This window comes from Natator depressus, chromosome 9 (genome assembly GCF_965152275.1).
Source record: "Natator depressus isolate rNatDep1 chromosome 9, rNatDep2.hap1, whole genome shotgun sequence".
In the NCBI taxonomy this organism is placed as follows: domain Eukaryota; kingdom Metazoa; phylum Chordata; order Testudines; family Cheloniidae; genus Natator; species Natator depressus.
Genome location: NC_134242.1, coordinates 98459653 through 98480435, shown reverse-complemented (window position 1 = coordinate 98480435; position 20783 = coordinate 98459653). Strand labels below are relative to the sequence as shown.

The 20783-nt window shown below is 39.9% G+C and overlaps 1 protein-coding gene across 1 annotated transcript in view; it reads left to right on the top strand.

The window, feature by feature from the left end:
* STK26 (serine/threonine kinase 26) overlaps positions 1-20783 on the top strand; it is a 53636-nt gene that overhangs the window by 31415 nt on the left and 1438 nt on the right. The window contains exons 2-10 of the mRNA XM_074962755.1: positions 2892-3122; positions 11425-11481; positions 13287-13395; positions 13500-13657; positions 14688-14873; positions 18010-18158; positions 18912-19005; positions 19487-19549; positions 19637-19773. Of these exons, the coding sequence (XP_074818856.1) occupies positions 2892-3122; positions 11425-11481; positions 13287-13395; positions 13500-13657; positions 14688-14873; positions 18010-18158; positions 18912-19005; positions 19487-19549; positions 19637-19773 (1184 nt within the window). The remainder of the gene's footprint in view (positions 1-2891; positions 3123-11424; positions 11482-13286; positions 13396-13499; positions 13658-14687; positions 14874-18009; positions 18159-18911; positions 19006-19486; positions 19550-19636; positions 19774-20783) is intronic.

Below are 20783 nucleotides of genomic sequence, written 5' to 3'. Positions count from 1 at the left end.
GATAGTACTGACTTATACTTTGTGGCAACCTAGTAACAGGTCCTGTACAGCATTTTAGAAATGTGGCATTTCTTAGACACCTTAAAGGAGCTGAAATCTTTGTGAAACCTGCATGAGAGCCCATGTTTCTAACAGAAATGCACATGTAGACAAACCACCCCCGCCCCCGAACCCGTTTTAAGAGGCAGACTACAGGACTTCATATTCCATGTAGCAGCAGGTGAGTACATGGGATTTTACAGGCTGCTACAGTGATGATGTCCTGGCCCTGTGGAACTTGCAACCTAAACTTGGACACAAAGGACAGAAAACCACAGAATAATAAGAGGGTGGAAAAGATACTGGTATAAAAAATGCAGCTGCAGCTTGTCAAAGTGGGAGGTAAAATCTGCTGCTTTCAAATTGTTTTTTTTAATCTAATATAGAACTAAGCTCCTTTTTGATACTATCAGGATTTATATCTAAACGGAAATGCATTTTTACGTGCTCCAGTTTTCTCTTTAAATTTTAGATTCACCTGTATTTTTAGTTATGGATTAGTGTTGACAGGCTTTGAAGAAATGAGTTTTTCAGGTGGGATGTGAATCAGAGGAGGATGGTGATTTGATGCAGAAATGGAGGAAGACTAGCAAGTAAAAGGGGTAAAAAGTGATGAGTGTGGAAGAAAACTAAAAAGAAAAGGAGTACTAGTGGCACCTTAGAGACTAACCAGTTTACTTGAGCATAAGCTTTCGTGAGCTACAGCTCACTTCATCGGGTGCAAGGCAGCAGCTCAATGGGAAGCTTGTCCAAAGCATTTTACCCATAGACACCTTAGTCCTTGGTGTCTGGTTTAGTGTTTCTTCTGCAACAGAGAATGACCTTATTAACACCCAGAGAGGTTTTGAATGGAAGTGAATGGGGCCTCCTTTCTCCTTTTCATGGATTCCTTAGTCTCCATATTATAGTAATCTGATAACTGACAAAAAAGAAATATGCATTGGGTGAAAAATTGGACTGCCGTAGGAAGTGTACCAAGAATGTAGCAAGGTTCAAAAAAGGTTTGAACATTTATAGGGATATCAAGAATCTCCAGAGTTGTCATTATTAGTATCCCTTCCAAAAATGTTGTCATTAAACCTCATGCTTTCAGGCTTACCCTAGTAGTTAGATTGCTTCTGTCCACACCGCCGCGGGGGGTGAGCCTCCCAACCCAGGCAGACAGACTTGTGTTAGTGGGGCTTGCGCTAGCAAGCTGAAAATAACTGTGTGGACATTGTGGCACTGACAGAGGCTCTGGCTAGCCGCGCAGGCTGGGACCGAGGGGTTGGGGTAGGCTTGAGCTTGTGTGGCTCTCCTGAGCCTCCACTGGTGCCACAAAATCTGCACAGCTATTCTTAGCATGCTAACTTGAGCCTTGCGAGCATGAGTCTGTCTATCCAGTCTGGGAATCTTGCTTCCAGCTGCAGTGTAGACATACCCTTAGAGACCAGGATGAGACCTCTTGTGGGGGGCAGATTATACAACATCTGCCTACTGCAGATTTTGCACCTTCCTCTGAAGCACCTGTTGCTGGCCACTATCAGAGACAGGATGCTGGACTAGATGTTATAATCCCTGCTCCAAAGAGTTTATAGTCTGTTCTGTGTTTGTACAGCTCTGAGCACAGTGGGGACCTGGTCCATGACTAGGGCTACTAGGCTTTCTGGTAATAAATAATAGTAGACAGGTCTTGGGTGTGATCCACTATGGCAATTTCTATGCTCACCAAAGAGAGACTCGTTGCCTCATGACCACATCTAAATGCTTTCTGTAAGACTGTCACACCTACGCATGGGAGCACCCAAATGGCCTGCAGCAGGTGGGAGGCAACAGACAGTGCAGTTGTTGGTCACCACAGCACTGTCTCTTTAAGCCCTGCTGTAGTTTTGCATGGCTGGCTAGGAGAAAAGTCTCCAGTCACTTTTCCACAAGCACCCAATGCTTTAGATTTGGTTGACTGACAAGAAAACATGGCTGTCCCAGTATTTGGACTGTGGTCTTATTCTGACTTCATGTACTGGCTTTCTACTGGGGGGGAGAGGGGTTAGTTTGTCTGTGACTTGGTTGTATGTTTTGTTTAGTTTAGTAAGTGCAATATAAAATGTCACTCTTGCACCCAGTTTAAAGACGGAGAACTAAGACTAAATAACTATCTCAAATACAAGTATACATTGTAATGCTGTAATCTACCTCGTGTGAGATCTAGATGTGATCATTCAAAGTAGCACTAGTTTAGTCTGCTGCTGCCTGCCGTCTGAGACTGGAGATGATGATTTTGGTTCCCTTTGAAGCTAGTAGAGAATAGCCTGATTAGGCTAGAAACATGTACATTTGGGCCATACATCCTACCTGCATCAGATGTGCTTTGCTTCATATATTGGCATGATCTTGTTTAAGTTCATTGCAGTGGTAGACTGTCCTGTAGGCAGTGCCCTTTTATTTTCCCAGATATTGATGATAGCACTTCTACTTGCCCTGGACTTCTAGACTGTCCCCAGCCTGTTACATGACTATACAGTTAGAAATTTACCTAGTGCCAACATTTCCTTTCTCCTTAGGGGATGTTTTGTGGGGAAACTCAGAGGTTAATTTTCCTGCCTGCCTAGCTCCTTCCTCTCTGTTGCTTATAGGAGCAGAGGGTCAGGCCCTTGCCTTTACTACACAAGATGTACTGTAACTAGTAGGTGAACAGAAGTTCAGCTTAACTTTCTGATAACAATGTACTAATGCATAGCATTACCACATAACTTTACCAGTGCCAGCAGGGGGGAATGTGGATGATCTGCTTTTTGGGGAATGAGGAGGGTTCGTCTTTGACAATAAGTAAAATAACTTGTTTACAATCTTTCCTTTCCTTTCTTCTTTTATAGAACTATAGAGCAGATCCAGAAGAACTGTTCACAAAATTAGAACGCATTGGAAAAGGCTCATTTGGTGAAGTCTTTAAAGGAATTGATAATCGAACGCAGCAAGTAGTTGCTATAAAAATCATAGACCTTGAGGAAGCGGAAGATGAAATAGAGGACATACAGCAAGAGATTACTGTCTTAAGTCAGTGCGATAGTCCTTATGTAACAAAATACTACGGATCATATTTAAAGGTAATGTAGACCGTTGCTCCAAGCTCCCTGGGAAAGTCTTATCCTGTCTTCTAATTGTTTTGAAAGCAGCAAATTTAAGAAAATTCAAACTTAAAGGAGTACTGTCCTGTCAACTTGAATTTTTTTGGAAAAAAGACTAAAAAAGTAGTTTTCTGGCAGTGGGCAGAGCACCTGATCAGTATTGTGCTGTGGGTCTTTTTCAGTGCTTTCATTCAGGTTTTCTGATTCTGCTGCCAGTGTTTTTTTTTAAGGGTCTTTTGGAATGTCCCAGAGCCACAGTAAAAAAAATTTAAAAAGTGCTGGGGCTTGCCCCCTCCCAGCGACTCTGGGTTGCCTACAGGTGTCTTCCCTTCCATTGCCCTGGGCAGGCAGCACCGCAGCATTGACGCCTGTCCACCCGGTCCCGTATACTTGTCTCTCTGCATGGCTGCTCCTGCTACAGGAGTTGGCTTTGAGACAGAAGATCTCTACTGCCTCACCCAGGCCAGGATCCCGGCTCCTGTGAAGGGAGCTGGGCAGAGGATCTCTCCTGCTCCTACTGTTGCACTTGGCCTCTGGTATTATTTGCCCCATATAGAGGTCTCTCATTCCATGGCCCTGTAGGGGCTCTCTCAGATGTGTTCCTTCTCTCCCCAAGCCGTTTGCTCATTTGGTCTGGTGCTCGGGAAGAAAAGATGCCCTCATAGGCAAAATTTTGATGCTACAGAAGCTCTGCTATTACAGGTAAATACTAATCAAGGTTTTAGGACGTGTGTGTACATGAGTAGTGTGTGGGTGCTGTTTTCAGCTAGTGCATGAGACAGGAAGTGACCATTAGCAAAACAGTAGAACTGCCTATACACACAGTGCTGTCAAATGCACAAAATAAGCAAACTAGAGGGAAGTTAGGGAAATCTCTCTTCTGCTTACTTTTCAGTTTTACTAAATGTTACTTAGTGACCTATCAGGTGCAAAATTTTTAGACAGAAATGTGATTGATTGTTTTTAATGTTACCAAGATCCTTTTTAAGACTGAAGCCATTGGCAACATTCTAAAGGAGTGCTCTTTTTAGTAAAGCCAGCAGGTTAGCTCAGACTCTGTTTAGGGCATTCTTGAAATTCAGATTGTTCCAAAGACAGTAACTGGTTTCTTCAAGATGTTGCACTATTGCATGAGCTCTGTCTCTTTAAGAGCATTGATATAGGAGTAGGTTATTTGGAGAACTAGTTCTAATGTAGTATTCAGGTTTTCTCTTTTGGTTTAAGTTGCCAAAACATCCTAATCTAACTTATCTACTAAATGCCTACGGCTTTTAAAAATTGTGTACTCCAAGGATCTGATGCTCGGTTTGACCCACATATAAAGCCATGGAAGCTTTGTTTCCTTGGCTGTTCCCTATTCCATGGCCTTGCTTCCCCCATCAGAAGTGGAGATACAGCTTCAGTGATGGTTTTCTTCAGCTGCCTTGTTCTACCTTGTTCTTAAAGGGTGTAATTACTGGCGTATGGCAATAAGGCTCCGAGGAGGAGCTGAGCTTGCCCACTCATGTTCTGTTGTCTTAGCAGCAGCAGGTTCTTCCCCAGCTGGCTGTGAATCGGGCTGGGAAACCCCCATTAGAGCAATTTTATGGGTACGGCTATAGCAATCTGCCCCCGATTCCTTGTTTCCCTGTGCATACCTGTGTCCGGAGTGTCGTCCAGCCGTGAATCTGTCAGGCTTAGCCTTCTGAGTTTTAGGCACCCAGAAGGCCGGATATTTGCCCTGAAGAGCACACAGATAAAGATAAGTGTGTTGGTGAAAATCCTCTACTTTTGAGTTGTCACATATCTCCCTGGTGCATAGTTTTCACAAACTCTAAACATAGAAATAATTTACCTTAAAAAAAAAAAAAAAAAAAAAAAGTTAGTTTTGTAAGCCGTGGATTTGAAAGAGTGTGGAGAGCTGTCTCTTTTTTTGTACTCATGCTGGTTTTTAAAAAAGTAGGTATTAGGAAAAAAACAGACCCCAGATCTGGGAAAGCTAAATGTGATTTATACCTTCTGTATTCATGAGCTGCTGCTGCTTCTTTTTTTTTTTTTTTTTTTTTTTTTTTTAAATGTAGGCACACCCATCAGTAGCCTTGAAGGGTCTAACTCAAACTTGTCCTAGGCATTGTTACTCAAATCTTTCACACTTTAGTATCTTCCTCTTTTCACACAGTAGTATGAAGGTCAGGGGAGAATCTTCCCTCAATGCTCTAGCAGTTGTAAACTTTTGGCTGGAATTAGCTTAATATTTTTATTCAAAAAATTCCTGGCAAATACAGAACTACCATTGTGGCAATATTTTCCACTCCAGCATGAGGTACCTTCAGTTTTCCATTACTATAATGACTCAGTAAATTCTGAAGTCTTTAAAGATTAATCCTAGCCTTATAGCTGCTTTTCAGACTTCCCAAATTCTCTTCAGGAAAAAATAAACTTCTCTATATTGTCTGGAGGGTTTTGTAGTTTGGTTACTGTCTAGCTCCTTCTTGAGAAATTCCTTTAAGAATGGGGTCAACAAAGATTTTTCTCCTCCAGCTTGACTAGCATGTTCAGTCGCTTCACGGGCTGACTGCTTCCTGCAGTTAGATGAGTAAATACATCCACATATGTGAGAGAGAGAGAGACTGTTACCTCAAAGGGACTCTGTCAATACAGTTTGTTTTTAAAATTAACACATTTCAGAAGAAAAACTCTGATAGGATCCCTTTAAATGATGTCTTGGTTTAGAAAAAAAAATTAAGGGTTTTGTTACTCCCCAACTACTAATTACAGGGATCTTTTCAGCAGGAGACAGAAAGTTACTGACTACCCAAGGAAGTAGTGGCATAGAGTGGGCACAGTGTTGCCAAATGGAGTAAACATTTTTTGCTGTGTTTTAGTTTTAGTAATTACAGGCGTTTTTAGAAGGAAATGGGATACTGATATCTTTTTTAATGACTTGGTATCTGCCACAGATCATTGTCTTATTCCAACAATGGTTATTGCGCCAGAAAAACCTTAGTGAGATGGTGCTTTTCTGGTGCTTTAGATAGCTGTGCCGGGAAACTGAGACATAGTAAAATGCTTGTGGTTGTAAACTAAAAAGGATTTTTTATATAAAGATATAAACAAACCTTAAAGCAATGTAAATATGTTTTAACACCTCTTGTTGCAACAAGGGTGATATACTGGCTCCATGGAAGCCAGTGAGGCAAGGATTTCACCCAAAGCGCTGAAATAACGTTATCACAAGAATTTGTATTGATGAAAAATGTATTCATTTTGTATTTAGAGATCAGCAGAAATAATCCTGGAAACAGAAGTTTTATTTTGGATCTTAAGCTTTAGCACTATATTTGTGTTCTTACTAAACGAAAAGATTGAATTCCCCTTACCCCCAAGCTTGCTGTTTTCTTCTAAATCCAGAAAAAAAGACTAAATTGACCATTATTCGAGTTCCCTAATAAAGAGAATAATGCCATCGTGTATCCAGTCTCTGACTGGTGAAGGTTCTGAATACGTGGGTGTCCAGTAGAACCATAGAGGGTAGGGTCTTTCTAGCCAATCCACCTTCCTTCAAGTCATGCCTACGAACTAGATGGTAATCTAAACTGGTTTCTATTTTTAAATATGATTTTTTTCCTTCCTAAACGTGAAAACTGCTGACATTAGAAGTCCCTTGTATGTTGGGGTTTGTCTCTATTAAAAAGCTTGCACCAATTAAACTGAAGTGTTTTAAAAACTGCAGATATATTTAAACTGGCTTAATTCACACTTCAACTGGTTCAGCTTAGTTCAGTAATACAGACCAGGTCTTGGTCCCTAGATGCTATTTGAAAAATGTTGCAAATGACATACACAAGGGTCCTAACACTTCATGGGCTCGCTGTCACTTCCATTCGTATAGAAAAAGGGGAATTGAGTCTGGGCGACTGGGATTAAGGGTGAGAGAAGTAACTGCAGATGAGTTCCCTTTTTTCAGAGAACACAGAATTTTGCCTTTGTCCTGCAACTTTGTGTGATTGCTTATAATAAACCTGCTTTTTAAAAAGCTATTTATATCATATAGATCAGTTTGGCATGTTGACAAATACAGTATCAACTATTCCTTGAAACACAGCATATTTGAACTGTCAATTGAGTTTAGCATATGAAGAAAAACATAACATGAAAAAATTTTGAAATTAACAAGATGTGTGCTAACTGTGGGGGATTTATTTTTAATCCTTCTCACGTCTCATCCTCCGTGTACTTAGATTTTAAGCTTTTCAAAACAGGCATCTTCTCTTCTGCACTGGATCCTTTACAGTGTGTGTTTTTGTAGCTCGGGAGGCCGAACCAGACCTGTGACTGACAGGAAGGGAGTGGCCCAGCCTCTGCCTGCGCTGCTGGTTTTATCTTGTTAGCTGCAATTAGGTTTTTCCAGATTCTTCCTGCTGCAGAGCAGAAACTGAAACAAAAATGGGTGTCTTTATTCATACTATCCGACTTACTGTATTTTAAACTTTTGCTGGGCTATGTAGACTCTTTCTATAAGCTCCTCTTATACTGAGTTAACTGGCTGCACACGGTCTACAGCTTGCATATCTGACTGAAAGTATGGACAGATGACCACCAGGAGTACTACATGTCTTGTTTTTAAACTTGTCTAACTGTTAGACATTTTAGTCTTTAAAACTATGAGTACAAAATAAGCTCTGCTTCCTTAGTGACTCTTGAGGTGAAATTGAATCCAGTTTCCAGACATTGTGACAAAGGAGCAGACCCTTAAACAACCCAAAATTTTTGAAGTAGAAACAGTTGTCTTCATCTGTGGGGTTACTTATTAATTTTCCTTGAAACATGGAGAAAAACTTCTAGTTGCTATTGAGTTAACCATAACTATTTGAAATCCTAGCTGTTTTTATTAAACTTTCAGTGGTGCCCGCATTGTCCTTTGAAAGTTTGAACTAATCTCTAACAATGATGAGCGAGGTCATTAGTCTGTCCCTAATGTATCTAGGATGACTTAATATCATTTACGCAACTACTGCATTGTAATGAAGAAGCAGAATAAAAATTGTGCACTTTCATAACGACTTTCTGATCCATGAATGCTTAATTGTGCAGCCTCCCTGCTGTATTAACAAAGTTTTTACATGTAATAAGTTTTTTAAATTTGTAGTATAATTTTATCCCTTTATATGATAGTGTAGAGTTGATTACAGGGGTTGGATTTGTCTGGTAACCAGTACTTTCATTGCATTATAAAAAAGAGAGATTCAAGCACTTACAGTTGTAGAGAGAACCTTCTAAAGTGGACAGTGTAAAACAATGCAGTGAAAGCTGCCTGATAGGAAGACAACTGAAAAATAGACAGCTGAGAGATGTCTGTCATCTCAGTGAGGCTTTTTCTGAAGCCTGATCATTCAAATGTCAAAATTATAAACTATCACTTCCAATCAAAGCCTGCAAGAAAGGGATAATATCCTATAAGAGCTGCAAGTCTGCATGTAGCATCATCTTAGCAATACAAGCAGATGAAGCTTGGGAGAGTAGCTCCACTTATTTTCAGTCTGACCCTGTAGATATAAATCTTCTCTGGAGCTAGATGATTATAAAATATTTACTTGATGGTGTTTCTCCTCCTCACCAACCCTCATGCTGGAAGCTAGAAATCAAATGTTTGATTCTGTAGTTCCTATCATGGCCAACACTTACTCATTTTTATTCGAGACTAAGACCAGCTTCATGTTATCTGCAGTTAATACTAGTTTAATTTGTAGTGTTATTATTTACGCTTGTTAGCACCCAGAGACTCCAGTCACAATTGAGGCCTCATTGTACTAGGTGCAGTACAAGAACATACAAAGACACGCCTCTTGACCCACAGCATGTGACTATGCATGCTCTTTCTATATTTCTGTATTTTCTTGGCCTAAAATAGCTGGGAAGAAGGATTCTCGCATGCCTGGGTGAAAATTAGACATGCTCAGTTATACTGTATCGTAGCGATTTCTTTGAGACATTATTTTAAAAACAGAGCACTTATTCATTTTTGCTATTCGGTGTTTTCGAATAGCAGTAAAATCCATCCAAACATATCTGTGAGACCACAGTGTTTGCCTGAAATTTGAGTTCATTACAAGTTTTTCCCAACTTACATAAAGTTGGGCTTTATGAATAGTGCTAAAATTAGCGAGCCCTTCCCTGCTGATCTCATAATATTGGAATAGACTCATAACATAAATGCTGGTTGTTTTTTTTTAATTCAGTATGTCTTAACAAAATGTACCCTGTTCAGTAACTGGACATGGTGCATTCAAAAACTGCACCTTTATTTGCTTGTTGGGTTTCCTTTAGATATTTATCAATATTCAGGAAATGGAGCAAGGGAAAAGCCAACAGAGAGCATAGAAAGGCTTTTGAAAGTAATGATATCATAAGCTGGGCTAGTGCTAGTAAATGAATTCCTTGAGATCTACACAGCATAATATAATATTGTAAATTGACTTATTTTTGTTGTTTTCTTACTAATGGTGTGGTTTTTTAATCCGAATGTAGTGGGTATCTTCTTTACCACCCCAATATTTACAAGAACTGCAGCCCATAGAATTTGCTCATATCTTAACACTTGAGTCTTTTTTTCAGGGAAGTGCAGGAAAAAATGGAATTAAATGTGTTTGAAATTGTATGTTAGTAGATCTGACATCAGATTCTTGCTCTTTATATGAACCAACCATCTTCTGAAACTACAGACTAAGGGCTACCTCAGCATCCACAAATGATTGTCTTAAGAACTTCTGACTTCCTGTACATGGAACTTCAGAGTGATTACTCAATATTGAAGAATTTGGTACTGTAATACATGGACATCTTAACCCATTAAAAGCCAAGAATTTCTAGGCTGTCACCAAAATTAATGAACTGGGAGTTGAGGATGAAATGGACCTTCAACTGGTGCTAGTGGGGTCTGCTCGGTTGCTGAGAAGCAAGTTCTCAAGAATGCACAAATGAAAGGTGTATCTTAATATTATTATATTTGACCTCTGAATGGACTCTTTATCTTGAACTGTATGTAAACAATTATTTGCCTTGGTCTAAGGTCCAGGATTAGTTTTCTCCTGGATCACATTATGTAGGACTGCTCTGCATTACAGTAGGAGAGCCACTTACGCAGTGCCAGAATGACTTTCCTGTGGGAATGTCTCAGATATGCTAGGCACTGTATAAAGATGTAGGAAGAGACGAGCTCATCTTCAAAGAATTTAGGTACATTATTTAGCTACTGGTGTTCTCTCTGGTTGAAGGCTCTTTTCTACATCAGAGTGCACATGAGCCATACAGCAATAGCCAAGCAATGCACAAGAAAATTGTTTCTGGTGAGCCTATTTCAGATGGCACCAATAGTTCTTAGCTGCTGAGAACTAAGATATCTCATTTGTTGCCAAACCTGACCACTTACGTTGGAGCACAGAAGACTTAGTTGTCTGATTTGCTTTATAGATGACTGGATCCATCTGAAGCAACAGTTTTTAGTCCGTGGCTTACTGGTGTACCTGCATCTGGCAGCGACATCCACTTCTTGTTGCTGTTTACAAGGGCATGCTCAATCTCTCAACTTCTGTGGAAGGGGTTTTTGAGAGTCATGCAGAATATAGCACTCAAATGGGATTTTTACTTTTGTGTACTGACTGAATGTATACAAATGTAGATTCACTGAATGTAGATTCACTGTTTGAATCTAATTTGAATGACAGTAACCACGTCAGAGTCACAAAAATACTCAACCTTTGTAATTCCTTACAATTCAGTATGTGGTTTTTGACTCAAGTGATATATTTCAATAAATTTCATTCAAGTGTGTGCTGAAAATGTGTGTGGTCCTTTTATTGTCATGTTACTAATTTTTAGTGCAAAAACCTAGAACTGAAAAGAAGTGGATATTTTAGCTTAATTCTGGTGGTGCTGAAAGAGATTTTTAAAAATGTTTTCCTGTTTGTTAAACCACATTGCTTCAGCTAATAGGACCGTAGATATCAAATATGAAAAGTTACTATTGTGCTCTAGAAATAGAAATAAAATTAATTTTCTTTGGTAGCCTGAGCATTCTTGTAGGAAATGCTACTGCCTGTTAGGGTCTCTTGCCAAAGATAATGAAGAATAACTTTATAGTTACTGGACTGTTGCATTTGGGGAGGGGTCTGTTGTTTAGGTACACTGTGTTAATAGTACCTTGAAATAAGTGATAGTGTTTTCCAATGCAGTAAAAATAATTCTTTACAACGTTCAAACCATTTTGTGTGTCTAGTCTCTCACCATATTTCTTTATTTATAGGGCACAAAGTTATGGATAATAATGGAATACTTGGGTGGAGGATCAGCTTTAGATCTTGTAAGTATTATAATTTAGTGCAGCTTGTTGGCTTCTTAAAGTAGTACTTAAACTATTTTTCTTATTAAGCAGAGGAACCTAATAATACTTGAAGAGTGTGGTCCCTGTTGGAAAAAGTAATCTGTCATCTCAATTCCAAAGTGGTGGTCTAGTGAAGAAAAATGTGTCTTTAACTAAAGATTATTTAGATGTTGGCTGTTTGTGCTCATCTTTGGGTTCATATCCACTCTCGTTCTTTATGCCAGCAGTCAGGGTTTATGTTTATTCAGTTGTGCATTTGTATATCTTCTTACGAAGTTTGGACTCTGGAGGTAGTTAACGTTGTTTTAGTCCTGCTGTATGACATTCCTAAAGTGTGAATATGTGCACTGGTTATGCTAAACGACTTTTCCTACTCAATGAGTTTGCATTAAGGTTTGTTATTTCACTGTCTCTAAATGCTGAGAAATGGTGTAAAGTTTCGTAACTTACCATATCTTTTTTTTTTAAATTGGTTTTATTAGGAAAATTTTTATCCTTGCTTCCTTTTTTCAAAGCAGAATATTTATTACACTTCAGTACATAAAATGTTTCTTTTGGAGTGGGTCTCAGGAATGTTGTGTGCACACAGAGTGTAGTTAATATTAAATGGTAAAACTGAGTTGGGTTTTCTGTTTTCAACAGTTTAAATTTAAACATACAAAGTGCCTTTTTCTTAAGATAGATGTGGCAGTCATGAAAGAAGCAGCTTAGGAGGTGTGAGAAGAGCACAATCCTCTGTGTGGCAATGTGTGGTTTCCCCAGTAGAGCTGTACCTCAGCTGCGAACTTGAGAAGACCTGCCCTTTCTTGTAAGATAATAGAGCCACAGTGCTTCTGCTTCTTAGGCTCTGGAATTTGAGGACCAATTCTGTAGTACCATAGATCATTTTTTTTCCAGATGTTCATTACCAAGCAGGCGTGTGCTTAACTTTTTTACAAGTGGTCCCTATGACTTTTTATTTAAACTTCTTTATGGAATTCTGAGGTAATAGCTCAACAACTAGAACAAAAAAACATAGTGAAAGTCTCAGTGAACAATTGCCCAGAGCTCTGGAACTAAGCTGTTTGTTAACCAAAAAAAAGACACTTTTAGCCATTGTGGTGGTTTGAGAAATTTTTCAAAAGTGTGAGCCAGGTGTAATGGATGCATTGTTTGTGGAATCTGCAGAAATCATGAAACAGCCCTCACTTTCCCCACTGGCAAAATCTCCACTTACTCTCTACAACCTTTTCTACAATAGGGTGATGTAAAAAAATCTGCAACAAATTAAAAACATTGGGACAATGAAATTAATGGAATTGAATATCAAAATAAATAATGCAAAGCCTGTACTATTTGTAGTAGTTTTTCATGTTTAAGTGGATTGTAAAAGGTACAACCTCAGGTTCTTTGATGGGGTACAGAATTTCTAGTTTGTAAGTGCTGCAGAAACCAGGAACTTGTTGCAGTTAACACCAGTTTTCAAAGTAGAGCATGGCTGGGTGTGGAGAGTCTTGTCTACTGTATAGACCCTTTTACCATTTAAACATTCTTTAAGTTATGTAGCAGTATTACTGTGAGCGTTACCAGCCTGCTAGTAGCCATTCCTGCAGTACCTGTGTCCCAGTCTGTTTAATCTACATATATAATGAATCTTTTCATCTTGTGCACTCTGTTAAAGACACTTCCTATAGCAAAAAAGTTGACGTTTCAAACGTACTGTAACTGCATTTTAATAAATGACAAGGCAGGGATTAAGGATAAGATCATGAGTATTGTTTTAATTTTAATGTTTCCCTCTAAAGCTACGGGCTGGTCCGTTTGATGAATTCCAGATTGCTACTATGTTAAAGGAAATCTTGAAAGGTCTAGACTACCTACACTCGGAGAAGAAAATTCACAGGGATATAAAAGGTGCATAAAACTTTAAATATTACCTTAATGGCTTTTAAAGTAATAGAAGCAGTGTGATAAACTACATTTGACTTCACCTCTTTTCCGTTCCCTCCACCCTCCAGCTGCCAATGTCTTGTTGTCAGAGCAAGGAGATGTTAAACTTGCTGATTTTGGAGTTGCTGGGCAGCTGACGGATACACAAATTAAGAGGAATACCTTTGTAGGCACACCATTTTGGATGGCCCCTGAAGTTATACAGCAGTCGGCTTATGACTCAAAAGTAAGTATTACTATAGAAATTGTTCTCTTATAAAGGCAGCTTCAGAAGAAATTAGCTTGACTTCTGCTTTTTGGCTAGATCAGTCTTGGTAAAGTACCCTTTAAGCTACAGAGAGTTTTGAATTGTATGTAAATTACAAATCATTTAGTCATATTATATTGTACTATAGAACTGTAATAGTCATGTGACTGACTTCTTCATTTTATTTCCACACACCGTAATGACAAGTAGGTGTTTGTGTAAGCACTTAATTCACATCTTTTCATAGCTTGAGTGATAGACCTATGAGATTATGGAAAGTTTGCCAGTGATTAACTTATATAAAATGGTCAAAGAAAGCACGTGGAAACCTCCAGGTAAACTCTGTATACTGCATAAATAAAGACGGCACAGTCCTACCTCTGCAAAAGTGTGAGAGCTCTAGTAGGGCTCATGAAAAGCCACCAAGTGAGTTGGAAATTGTCGTTTTAGATTAATTTCTTTGGCGCAGATCCCCCCAGGATACTGTCAAGGTGCGAGATGTTTTTGTTTCCATTCCGTGCTCTATTATTGCTATTGCAATCAAAAGGGAAACTTTCAAAGATTTAAAAATGACCAGTGAGAGCCTGCTTTTCAAAAGGAGCAGAGTGAAAAATGGTGACTGAGAATTTACTGCTCCATTAGCTTCTAAAGGCATTGCAGTCTTTGCAGGAGTTTCCAGAGTGCCAGTGTATATTCATGTGTACATCCATGACTAGATGACCTAATAGAGCTCTTCTGTCTCTATTGTCTCTGGTTCTGTGTCCTATATCGCTATGCCTGGGACAGTCTGGGAAATTTTACCACTTTCAGCATAAATTTCCTGACCCTTGTGTTTTTTATATTCATCACCTTTATGCTATGTTAACAGTATATAAAATATGTGTACAGTAAGCATGTTTAAAAAGATATATGTAATATTGCGCTGTCAGGAGCTCTTACAGAATCTGTGACACCTCAGTCTTCAGCTTTGTATTCAGTGAGAATAAAACTCTTTATTTCATTCCCCCAGGCTGACATTTGGTCTTTGGGAATTACTGCTATTGAACTAGCCAAAGGAGAGCCACCCAACTCTGACATGCATCCGATGAGAGTTCTGTTTCTTATTCCAAAAAACAATCCTCCAACTCTATTAGGAGAATTCAGCAAACCTTTTAAAGAATTTATTGATGCATGTCTGAATAAGGACCCAACGTTTGTGAGTATATCTCTCATCTGTGTCGTCTTAATGCTTGCAAAGCTCTTTGGCTGTGAACTATACTACATAGGTGATGGGTGTAATGTGAGAGCCTGTGACTTTGTATGCTTCTCTATTGCAAGAGGGAGTGGAGTACCTTGTTGCTACTTAGACCTTACTCCTCCTCCCCATGGAGGTGTTGAGATGACTAAAGAGAATTGATGATAGGCTCCAGAGACAGCTTCCTAAAGCACAGAAAGAAGTAGTATAATGCAGGTTTCAGAGTAGCAGCCGTGTTAGTCTGTATCCGCAAAAGGAAAAGGAGTACTTGTGGCACCTTAGAGACTAACAAATTTATTTGAGCACAAGCTTTTGTGAGCTACCGCTCACTTCATCGGATGCATGCAGTGGAAAATACAGTGGGGAGATTTTATATACACAGAGAACATGAAACAATGGCTGTTACCATACACACTGTAACGAGAGTGATCAGGTAAGGTGAGCTATTACCAGCAGGAGAGGGGGGAAAAAACCCCAAAGCTTTTGTAGTAATAATCAAGGTGGGCCATTTCCAGCAGTTGACAAGAACATGTGAGGAACAGTAGGGGAGGAAAATAAACATGGGGAAATAGTTTTACTTTGTGTAATGACACATCCACTCCCAGTCTTTCTTCAAGCCTAAGTTAATGGTGTCCAGTTTGCAAATTAATTCCAATTCAGCAGTCTCACACTGGAGTCTGTTGCTGTCGTCATCATGAATAGGTCAGAATATGAACAAGAGGCTGCTAGGCAGCTCTCCAACACCGCTTTCTGCAAGCCATTACCCTCTGGTCCCACTGAAGAAACTATGCCATCTGCTCAAGAAACTCCCTGAAAAAGCACAAGAACAAATCCGCACAGACACACCCCTAGAACCCCGACCAGGGGTATTCTGTCTGCTACCCAAGATCCATAAACCTGGAAATCCTGGACATCCCATCATCTCAGGCATTGGCACCCTGACAGCAAGACAATCCTGCTATGTAGACTCCCTCCTCAGGCCCTATGCTACCAGCACTCCCAGCTATCTTCAAGACACCACTGACTTGAGGAAACTACAATCCATCGGTGATCTTCCTGAAAACACCATCCTGGCCACTATGGATGTAGAAGCCCTCTACACCAACATACCACACAAAGTTGGACTACAAGCCGTCAGGAACAGTATCCCCGATAATGTCACGGCAAACCTGGTGGCTGAACTTTGTGACTTTGTCCTCACCCATAACTATTTCACATTTGGGGACAATGTATACCTTCAAATCAGCAGCACTGCTATGGGTACCCGCATGGCCCCACAGTATGCCAACATTTTTATGGCTGACTTAGAACAACGCTTCCTCAGCTCTCGTCCCCTAATGCCCCTACTCTACTTGCACTACATTGATGACATCTTCATCATCTGGACCCATGGAAAAGAAGCCCTTGAGGAATTCCACCATGATTTCAACAATTTCCATCCCACCATCAACCTCAGCCTGGACCAGTCCACACAAGAGATCCACTTCCTGGACACTACATTGCTAATAAGCGATGGTCACATAAACACCACCCTACACCAGAAACCTAAGGACCGCTATACTTACCTACATGCCTCCAGCTTTCATCCAGACCATACCACAAGATCCATTGTCTACAGCCAAGCTCTACGATACAACCGCATTTGCTCCAACCCCTCAGACAGAGACAAACACCTACAAGATCTCTATCAAGCATTCTTACAACTACAATACCCACCTGCTGAAGTGAAGAAACAGATGGACAGAGCAGAAGAGTACCCAGAAGTTACCGACTACAGGACAGGCCCAACAAAGAAAATAACAGAACGCCACTAGCCATCACCTTCAGCCCCCAACTAAAACCTCTCCAACGCATCATCAAGGATCTACAACCTATCCTGAAGGACGACCCATCACTCTCACAGATCTTGGGAGACAGGCCAGTCCTTGCCTACAGACAGCCCCCCAACCTGAAGCAAATACTCACCAGCAACCACACAACAGAACCACTAACCCAGGAACCTATCCTTGCAACAAAGCCCGTTGCCAACTGTGTCCACATATCTATTCAGGGGACACCATCATAGGGCCTAATCACATCAGCCACACTATCAGAAGCTCGTTCACCTGCACATCTACCAATGTGATAGATGCCATCATGTGCCAGCAATGCCCCTCTGCCATGTACATTGGCCAAACTGGACAGTCTCTACGTAAAAGAATAAATGGACACAAATCAGATGTCAAGAATTATAACATTCAAAAACGAGTTGGAGAACACTTCAATCTCTTTGGTCACTCGATTACAAACATAAAAGTGACAATTCTTCGACAGAAAAACTTCAGAAACAGACTCCAACGAGAGACTGCTGAATTGGAATTAATTTGCAAACTGGACACCATTAACTTAGGCTTGAAATAAAGACTGGGAGTGGATGGGTCATTACACAAAGTAAAACTATTTCCCTAAGTTTATTCCTCCCCCGCCCCCATGGTTGCTCACATGTTCTTGTCAACTGCTGGAAATGGCACACCTTGATTATCACTACAAAAGGTTTTGGTTCCTTCCCCCCCCCCCCCCCCCCGCTGGTAATAGCTCACCTTCCTGATCACTCTTGTTACAGTGTGTATGGTAACGCTCATTGTTTCATGTTCTCTGTGTATATAAAATCTCCCCACTGTATTTTCCACTGAATGCATCCAATGAAGTGAGCTGTAGCTCACGAAAGCTTATGCTAGTATAATGCAGTATCTCTGGAGAGGAGGAAGCATGGGCCAACCTTGAATGATACCCCAGCAAGACTTACACTAAAATATATTTATTCTGGTTACAAACCTCATTGAATTGGAGAAGTATCATCAGTCAGCTTTGTCTAGGTGTCTGTTATCTAATACAGAAATCACTAATTGATCAATTCTGTAGCTGTTGTATGGGGTGATCATAGTCTTAGAGGATTATAAATGTAGGTTGTGTTGGCTTCTTAAAAGCTCCTGTTACTATATGGATGTTCGGTTCTGGGCTGGACTAAGGAGGAGATGTTTTTAAATAACATTTAAAATCACAACAACTTTATGTAGGATAAGTGTAAATATCTTTGTGGTTTTGGTTTTTTTTATAGCGCCCGACTGCAAAGGAACTCCTGAAACACAAATTCATTCTGAAAAATGCCAAGAAGACTTCTTATCTGACAGAACTTATTGACCGGTTTAAGAGATGGAAGGCAGAAGGGCACAGTAGTGATGAATCGGATTCAGATGGTTCTGATTCGTAAGTGTGTTTTAGTATGGCTTTTCTGAACATTACTAATGCAGTAGTGTTTCATTTGTATGTTGAGTTATAACTCACTGCTCTTGTTGTGCGATGCTACAATCATTCTCGAGCTCGTGCGTTAGCGGCAGCCTTGCATGGAACTCTGCTCTCAAACTAGAGCCTATAATGTGATTTGCTTGTGTACTAGCCTTCCGATCTCTGTGGACTTAAATTCCAGTTCTGCTTCTGTGACAAGCATGTCATGTCTTAGTCTTGCCCCTAGTGTACACTTTGCCCTTGCTACCGAAGTACCAAACAGTTTGGTACAACCATCCGTTTCTGCTCAGGAGAGCCCCCCGGGGTTGAATTAGTAGATGTTGCAGGCCAGGATTGCCGTGTGTCTGGAAACCTGCCCAGCCCTCACCTGTCCAATGTCTGTAAGTGTTCCATTTCCTGGACATCAAATCATTGTCTCATGTAACTGTAACCACATTTATTGGGCCACATAAGACAATGTCCTTGTCCCATAGAGCTTGTAGTTTGAGTTGTGACACGAGAGGGGAAAACGTGGTAGGGGGAGATGAGTTAGAACTATAAGATCTTGTAAAGTTCACTTAATTTATTTAACAATAAAGGTTCAATAGACATGAATTTTTAAGGCAGATGAAATTAACCATGCAGTTTCATTTGCATGCTCGTTACCTGGGCTAGTTAAGTTTGTGTGTATTTGACCACTATCGTCGTAGAAGGTATCCTTGTGATTCTCTTTAGGGAGTCCAGCAACAAGGAGAATAATTCTCATCCTGAGTGGAGTTTTACTACAGTTCGAAAGAAGCCAGATGCAAAGAAACTGCAGAATGGAACAGTATGTACAATCTGAAGAGTTTTTTATTCTTAGAGCTGATTGGAAGCTGTTGACTTTTGGCTTCAGTCCTTATTTTTATTTTTCATAAAATAGCACAAAAATATCTGCTAGTAAAACCCCACAATTAATTAATGGTGAAGTCCAGTGTCCATGGCGGCTTAGCCGTAGAGATAATACTGAGAGTTCATGGCACAATGTCTGTCTAGAGATATTTTAATTTTAAAGAATTACATAGAATTAATCTGACAGAGAAATGAACCATAATATAAAGTGGCATTGGTTCAGAAATATCATCAAGCATTTATTTCCAAACCACACTAGATTTGTTGAGGTAAAGTATATGTCTTTTGTGTTGTGTTGCAAAGGTTCTGTTAAATATCAAGTCTTTTAAAATGATGATGCAGGCATAAATATGATTGCTTTTATAAATACATATAGAATATATATATTATATTAAATACATATGTTTGCTAACTTTTAGGATCAAGACCTTGTGAAAACCGTGAGTTGTTTAACTATGATAATCACACCTGTGTTTGCTGAGGTAAGTCGTTAATTCAAAGATCTCTTTGAAATTTGCACAAGCATTTTATAAATCTTTAAGGTACATCTGTGTTGGTCTTTCACTCAGCTTAAACAGCAGGACATAAATAATACTAGCAGGAAGAAAGCAATTGAAGAACTTGAGAAGAGCATCACTATGGCAGAATCTACATGTCCAGGGATCACAGATAAGATGGTGAAGAAACTTATGGAGAAATTTCAGAAGTAAGTTGGATTTTTTTTGGAGGCACGTGGGGGGGGCATTTAAAAAAAAAACTATTGTATGTAAACTACGTTAAAAATGTTACTTAGGTTGCAAAGTTCTGGTCTCAGATTAGGAAATGCCAGTGTTACAATTACCCAGGCAATCTTAATTCTGCCCCATTGTGCATCCATCCTATGTACTCCATGAGACTAGTGTGCTGTGAAAATAATCTTATGCCATCCTGTAGTTAGACTTTATCATGTGCATGCGGTAAGAGGGGACCTGACTCGGTTTGCCTTCCACCTCCCCAAGCTCTCTGCCCCATGAGCTGGAGAAACTTCTACCGCATGTGGTGGCCCCTGAGGGAGGAATTGGCCATTGATGCTGTTTGCTGGGTGTGGAGGCTAGTTGGGGAGACCCCAGCCAGTTTGGCTCATTCCCCTAATCAACCTATTAAAGCTGGTTGCAATTCAGAGGCAACAGTGTCTATCTTTATCTTTACAATGTTCGTGATCAGTTGTTGTTTGGTCAAGCTACATAAACTCTTCCAGGAGGATGCAAGTGACAGACAAGAACTGGTGATTTTCAGCAGTTTTTATCTTAGCAAAACATGTACAGAATTTCAAGAAAAGACATGTCTGTAGCTTGAGGGCTTTGTGAAGGTGCTATATTTCCCCATTGATTTCTGTGTAACCCAATACAGTATAAAGAAAAGGAGTACATGTGGCACCTTAGAGACTAACAAATTTATTTGAGCATAAGCTTTCGTGAGCTACAGCTCACTTCATCGGATGCTGTAGCTCACGAAAGCTTATGGTCAAATAAATGTGTCAGTCTCTAAGGTGCCACAAGTCCTCCTTTTCTTTTTGCGGATACAGACTAACACGGCTGCTACTCTGAAACCAATACAGTATAAGACAGTAGCATTTATATGTTGAAACATTATTGCTATTTTAACAGACTGAGAGTAATCAAACACATTTATGATCGCTTATAATACATTGTTTAAAGTGGAATAATAGAATTTGGG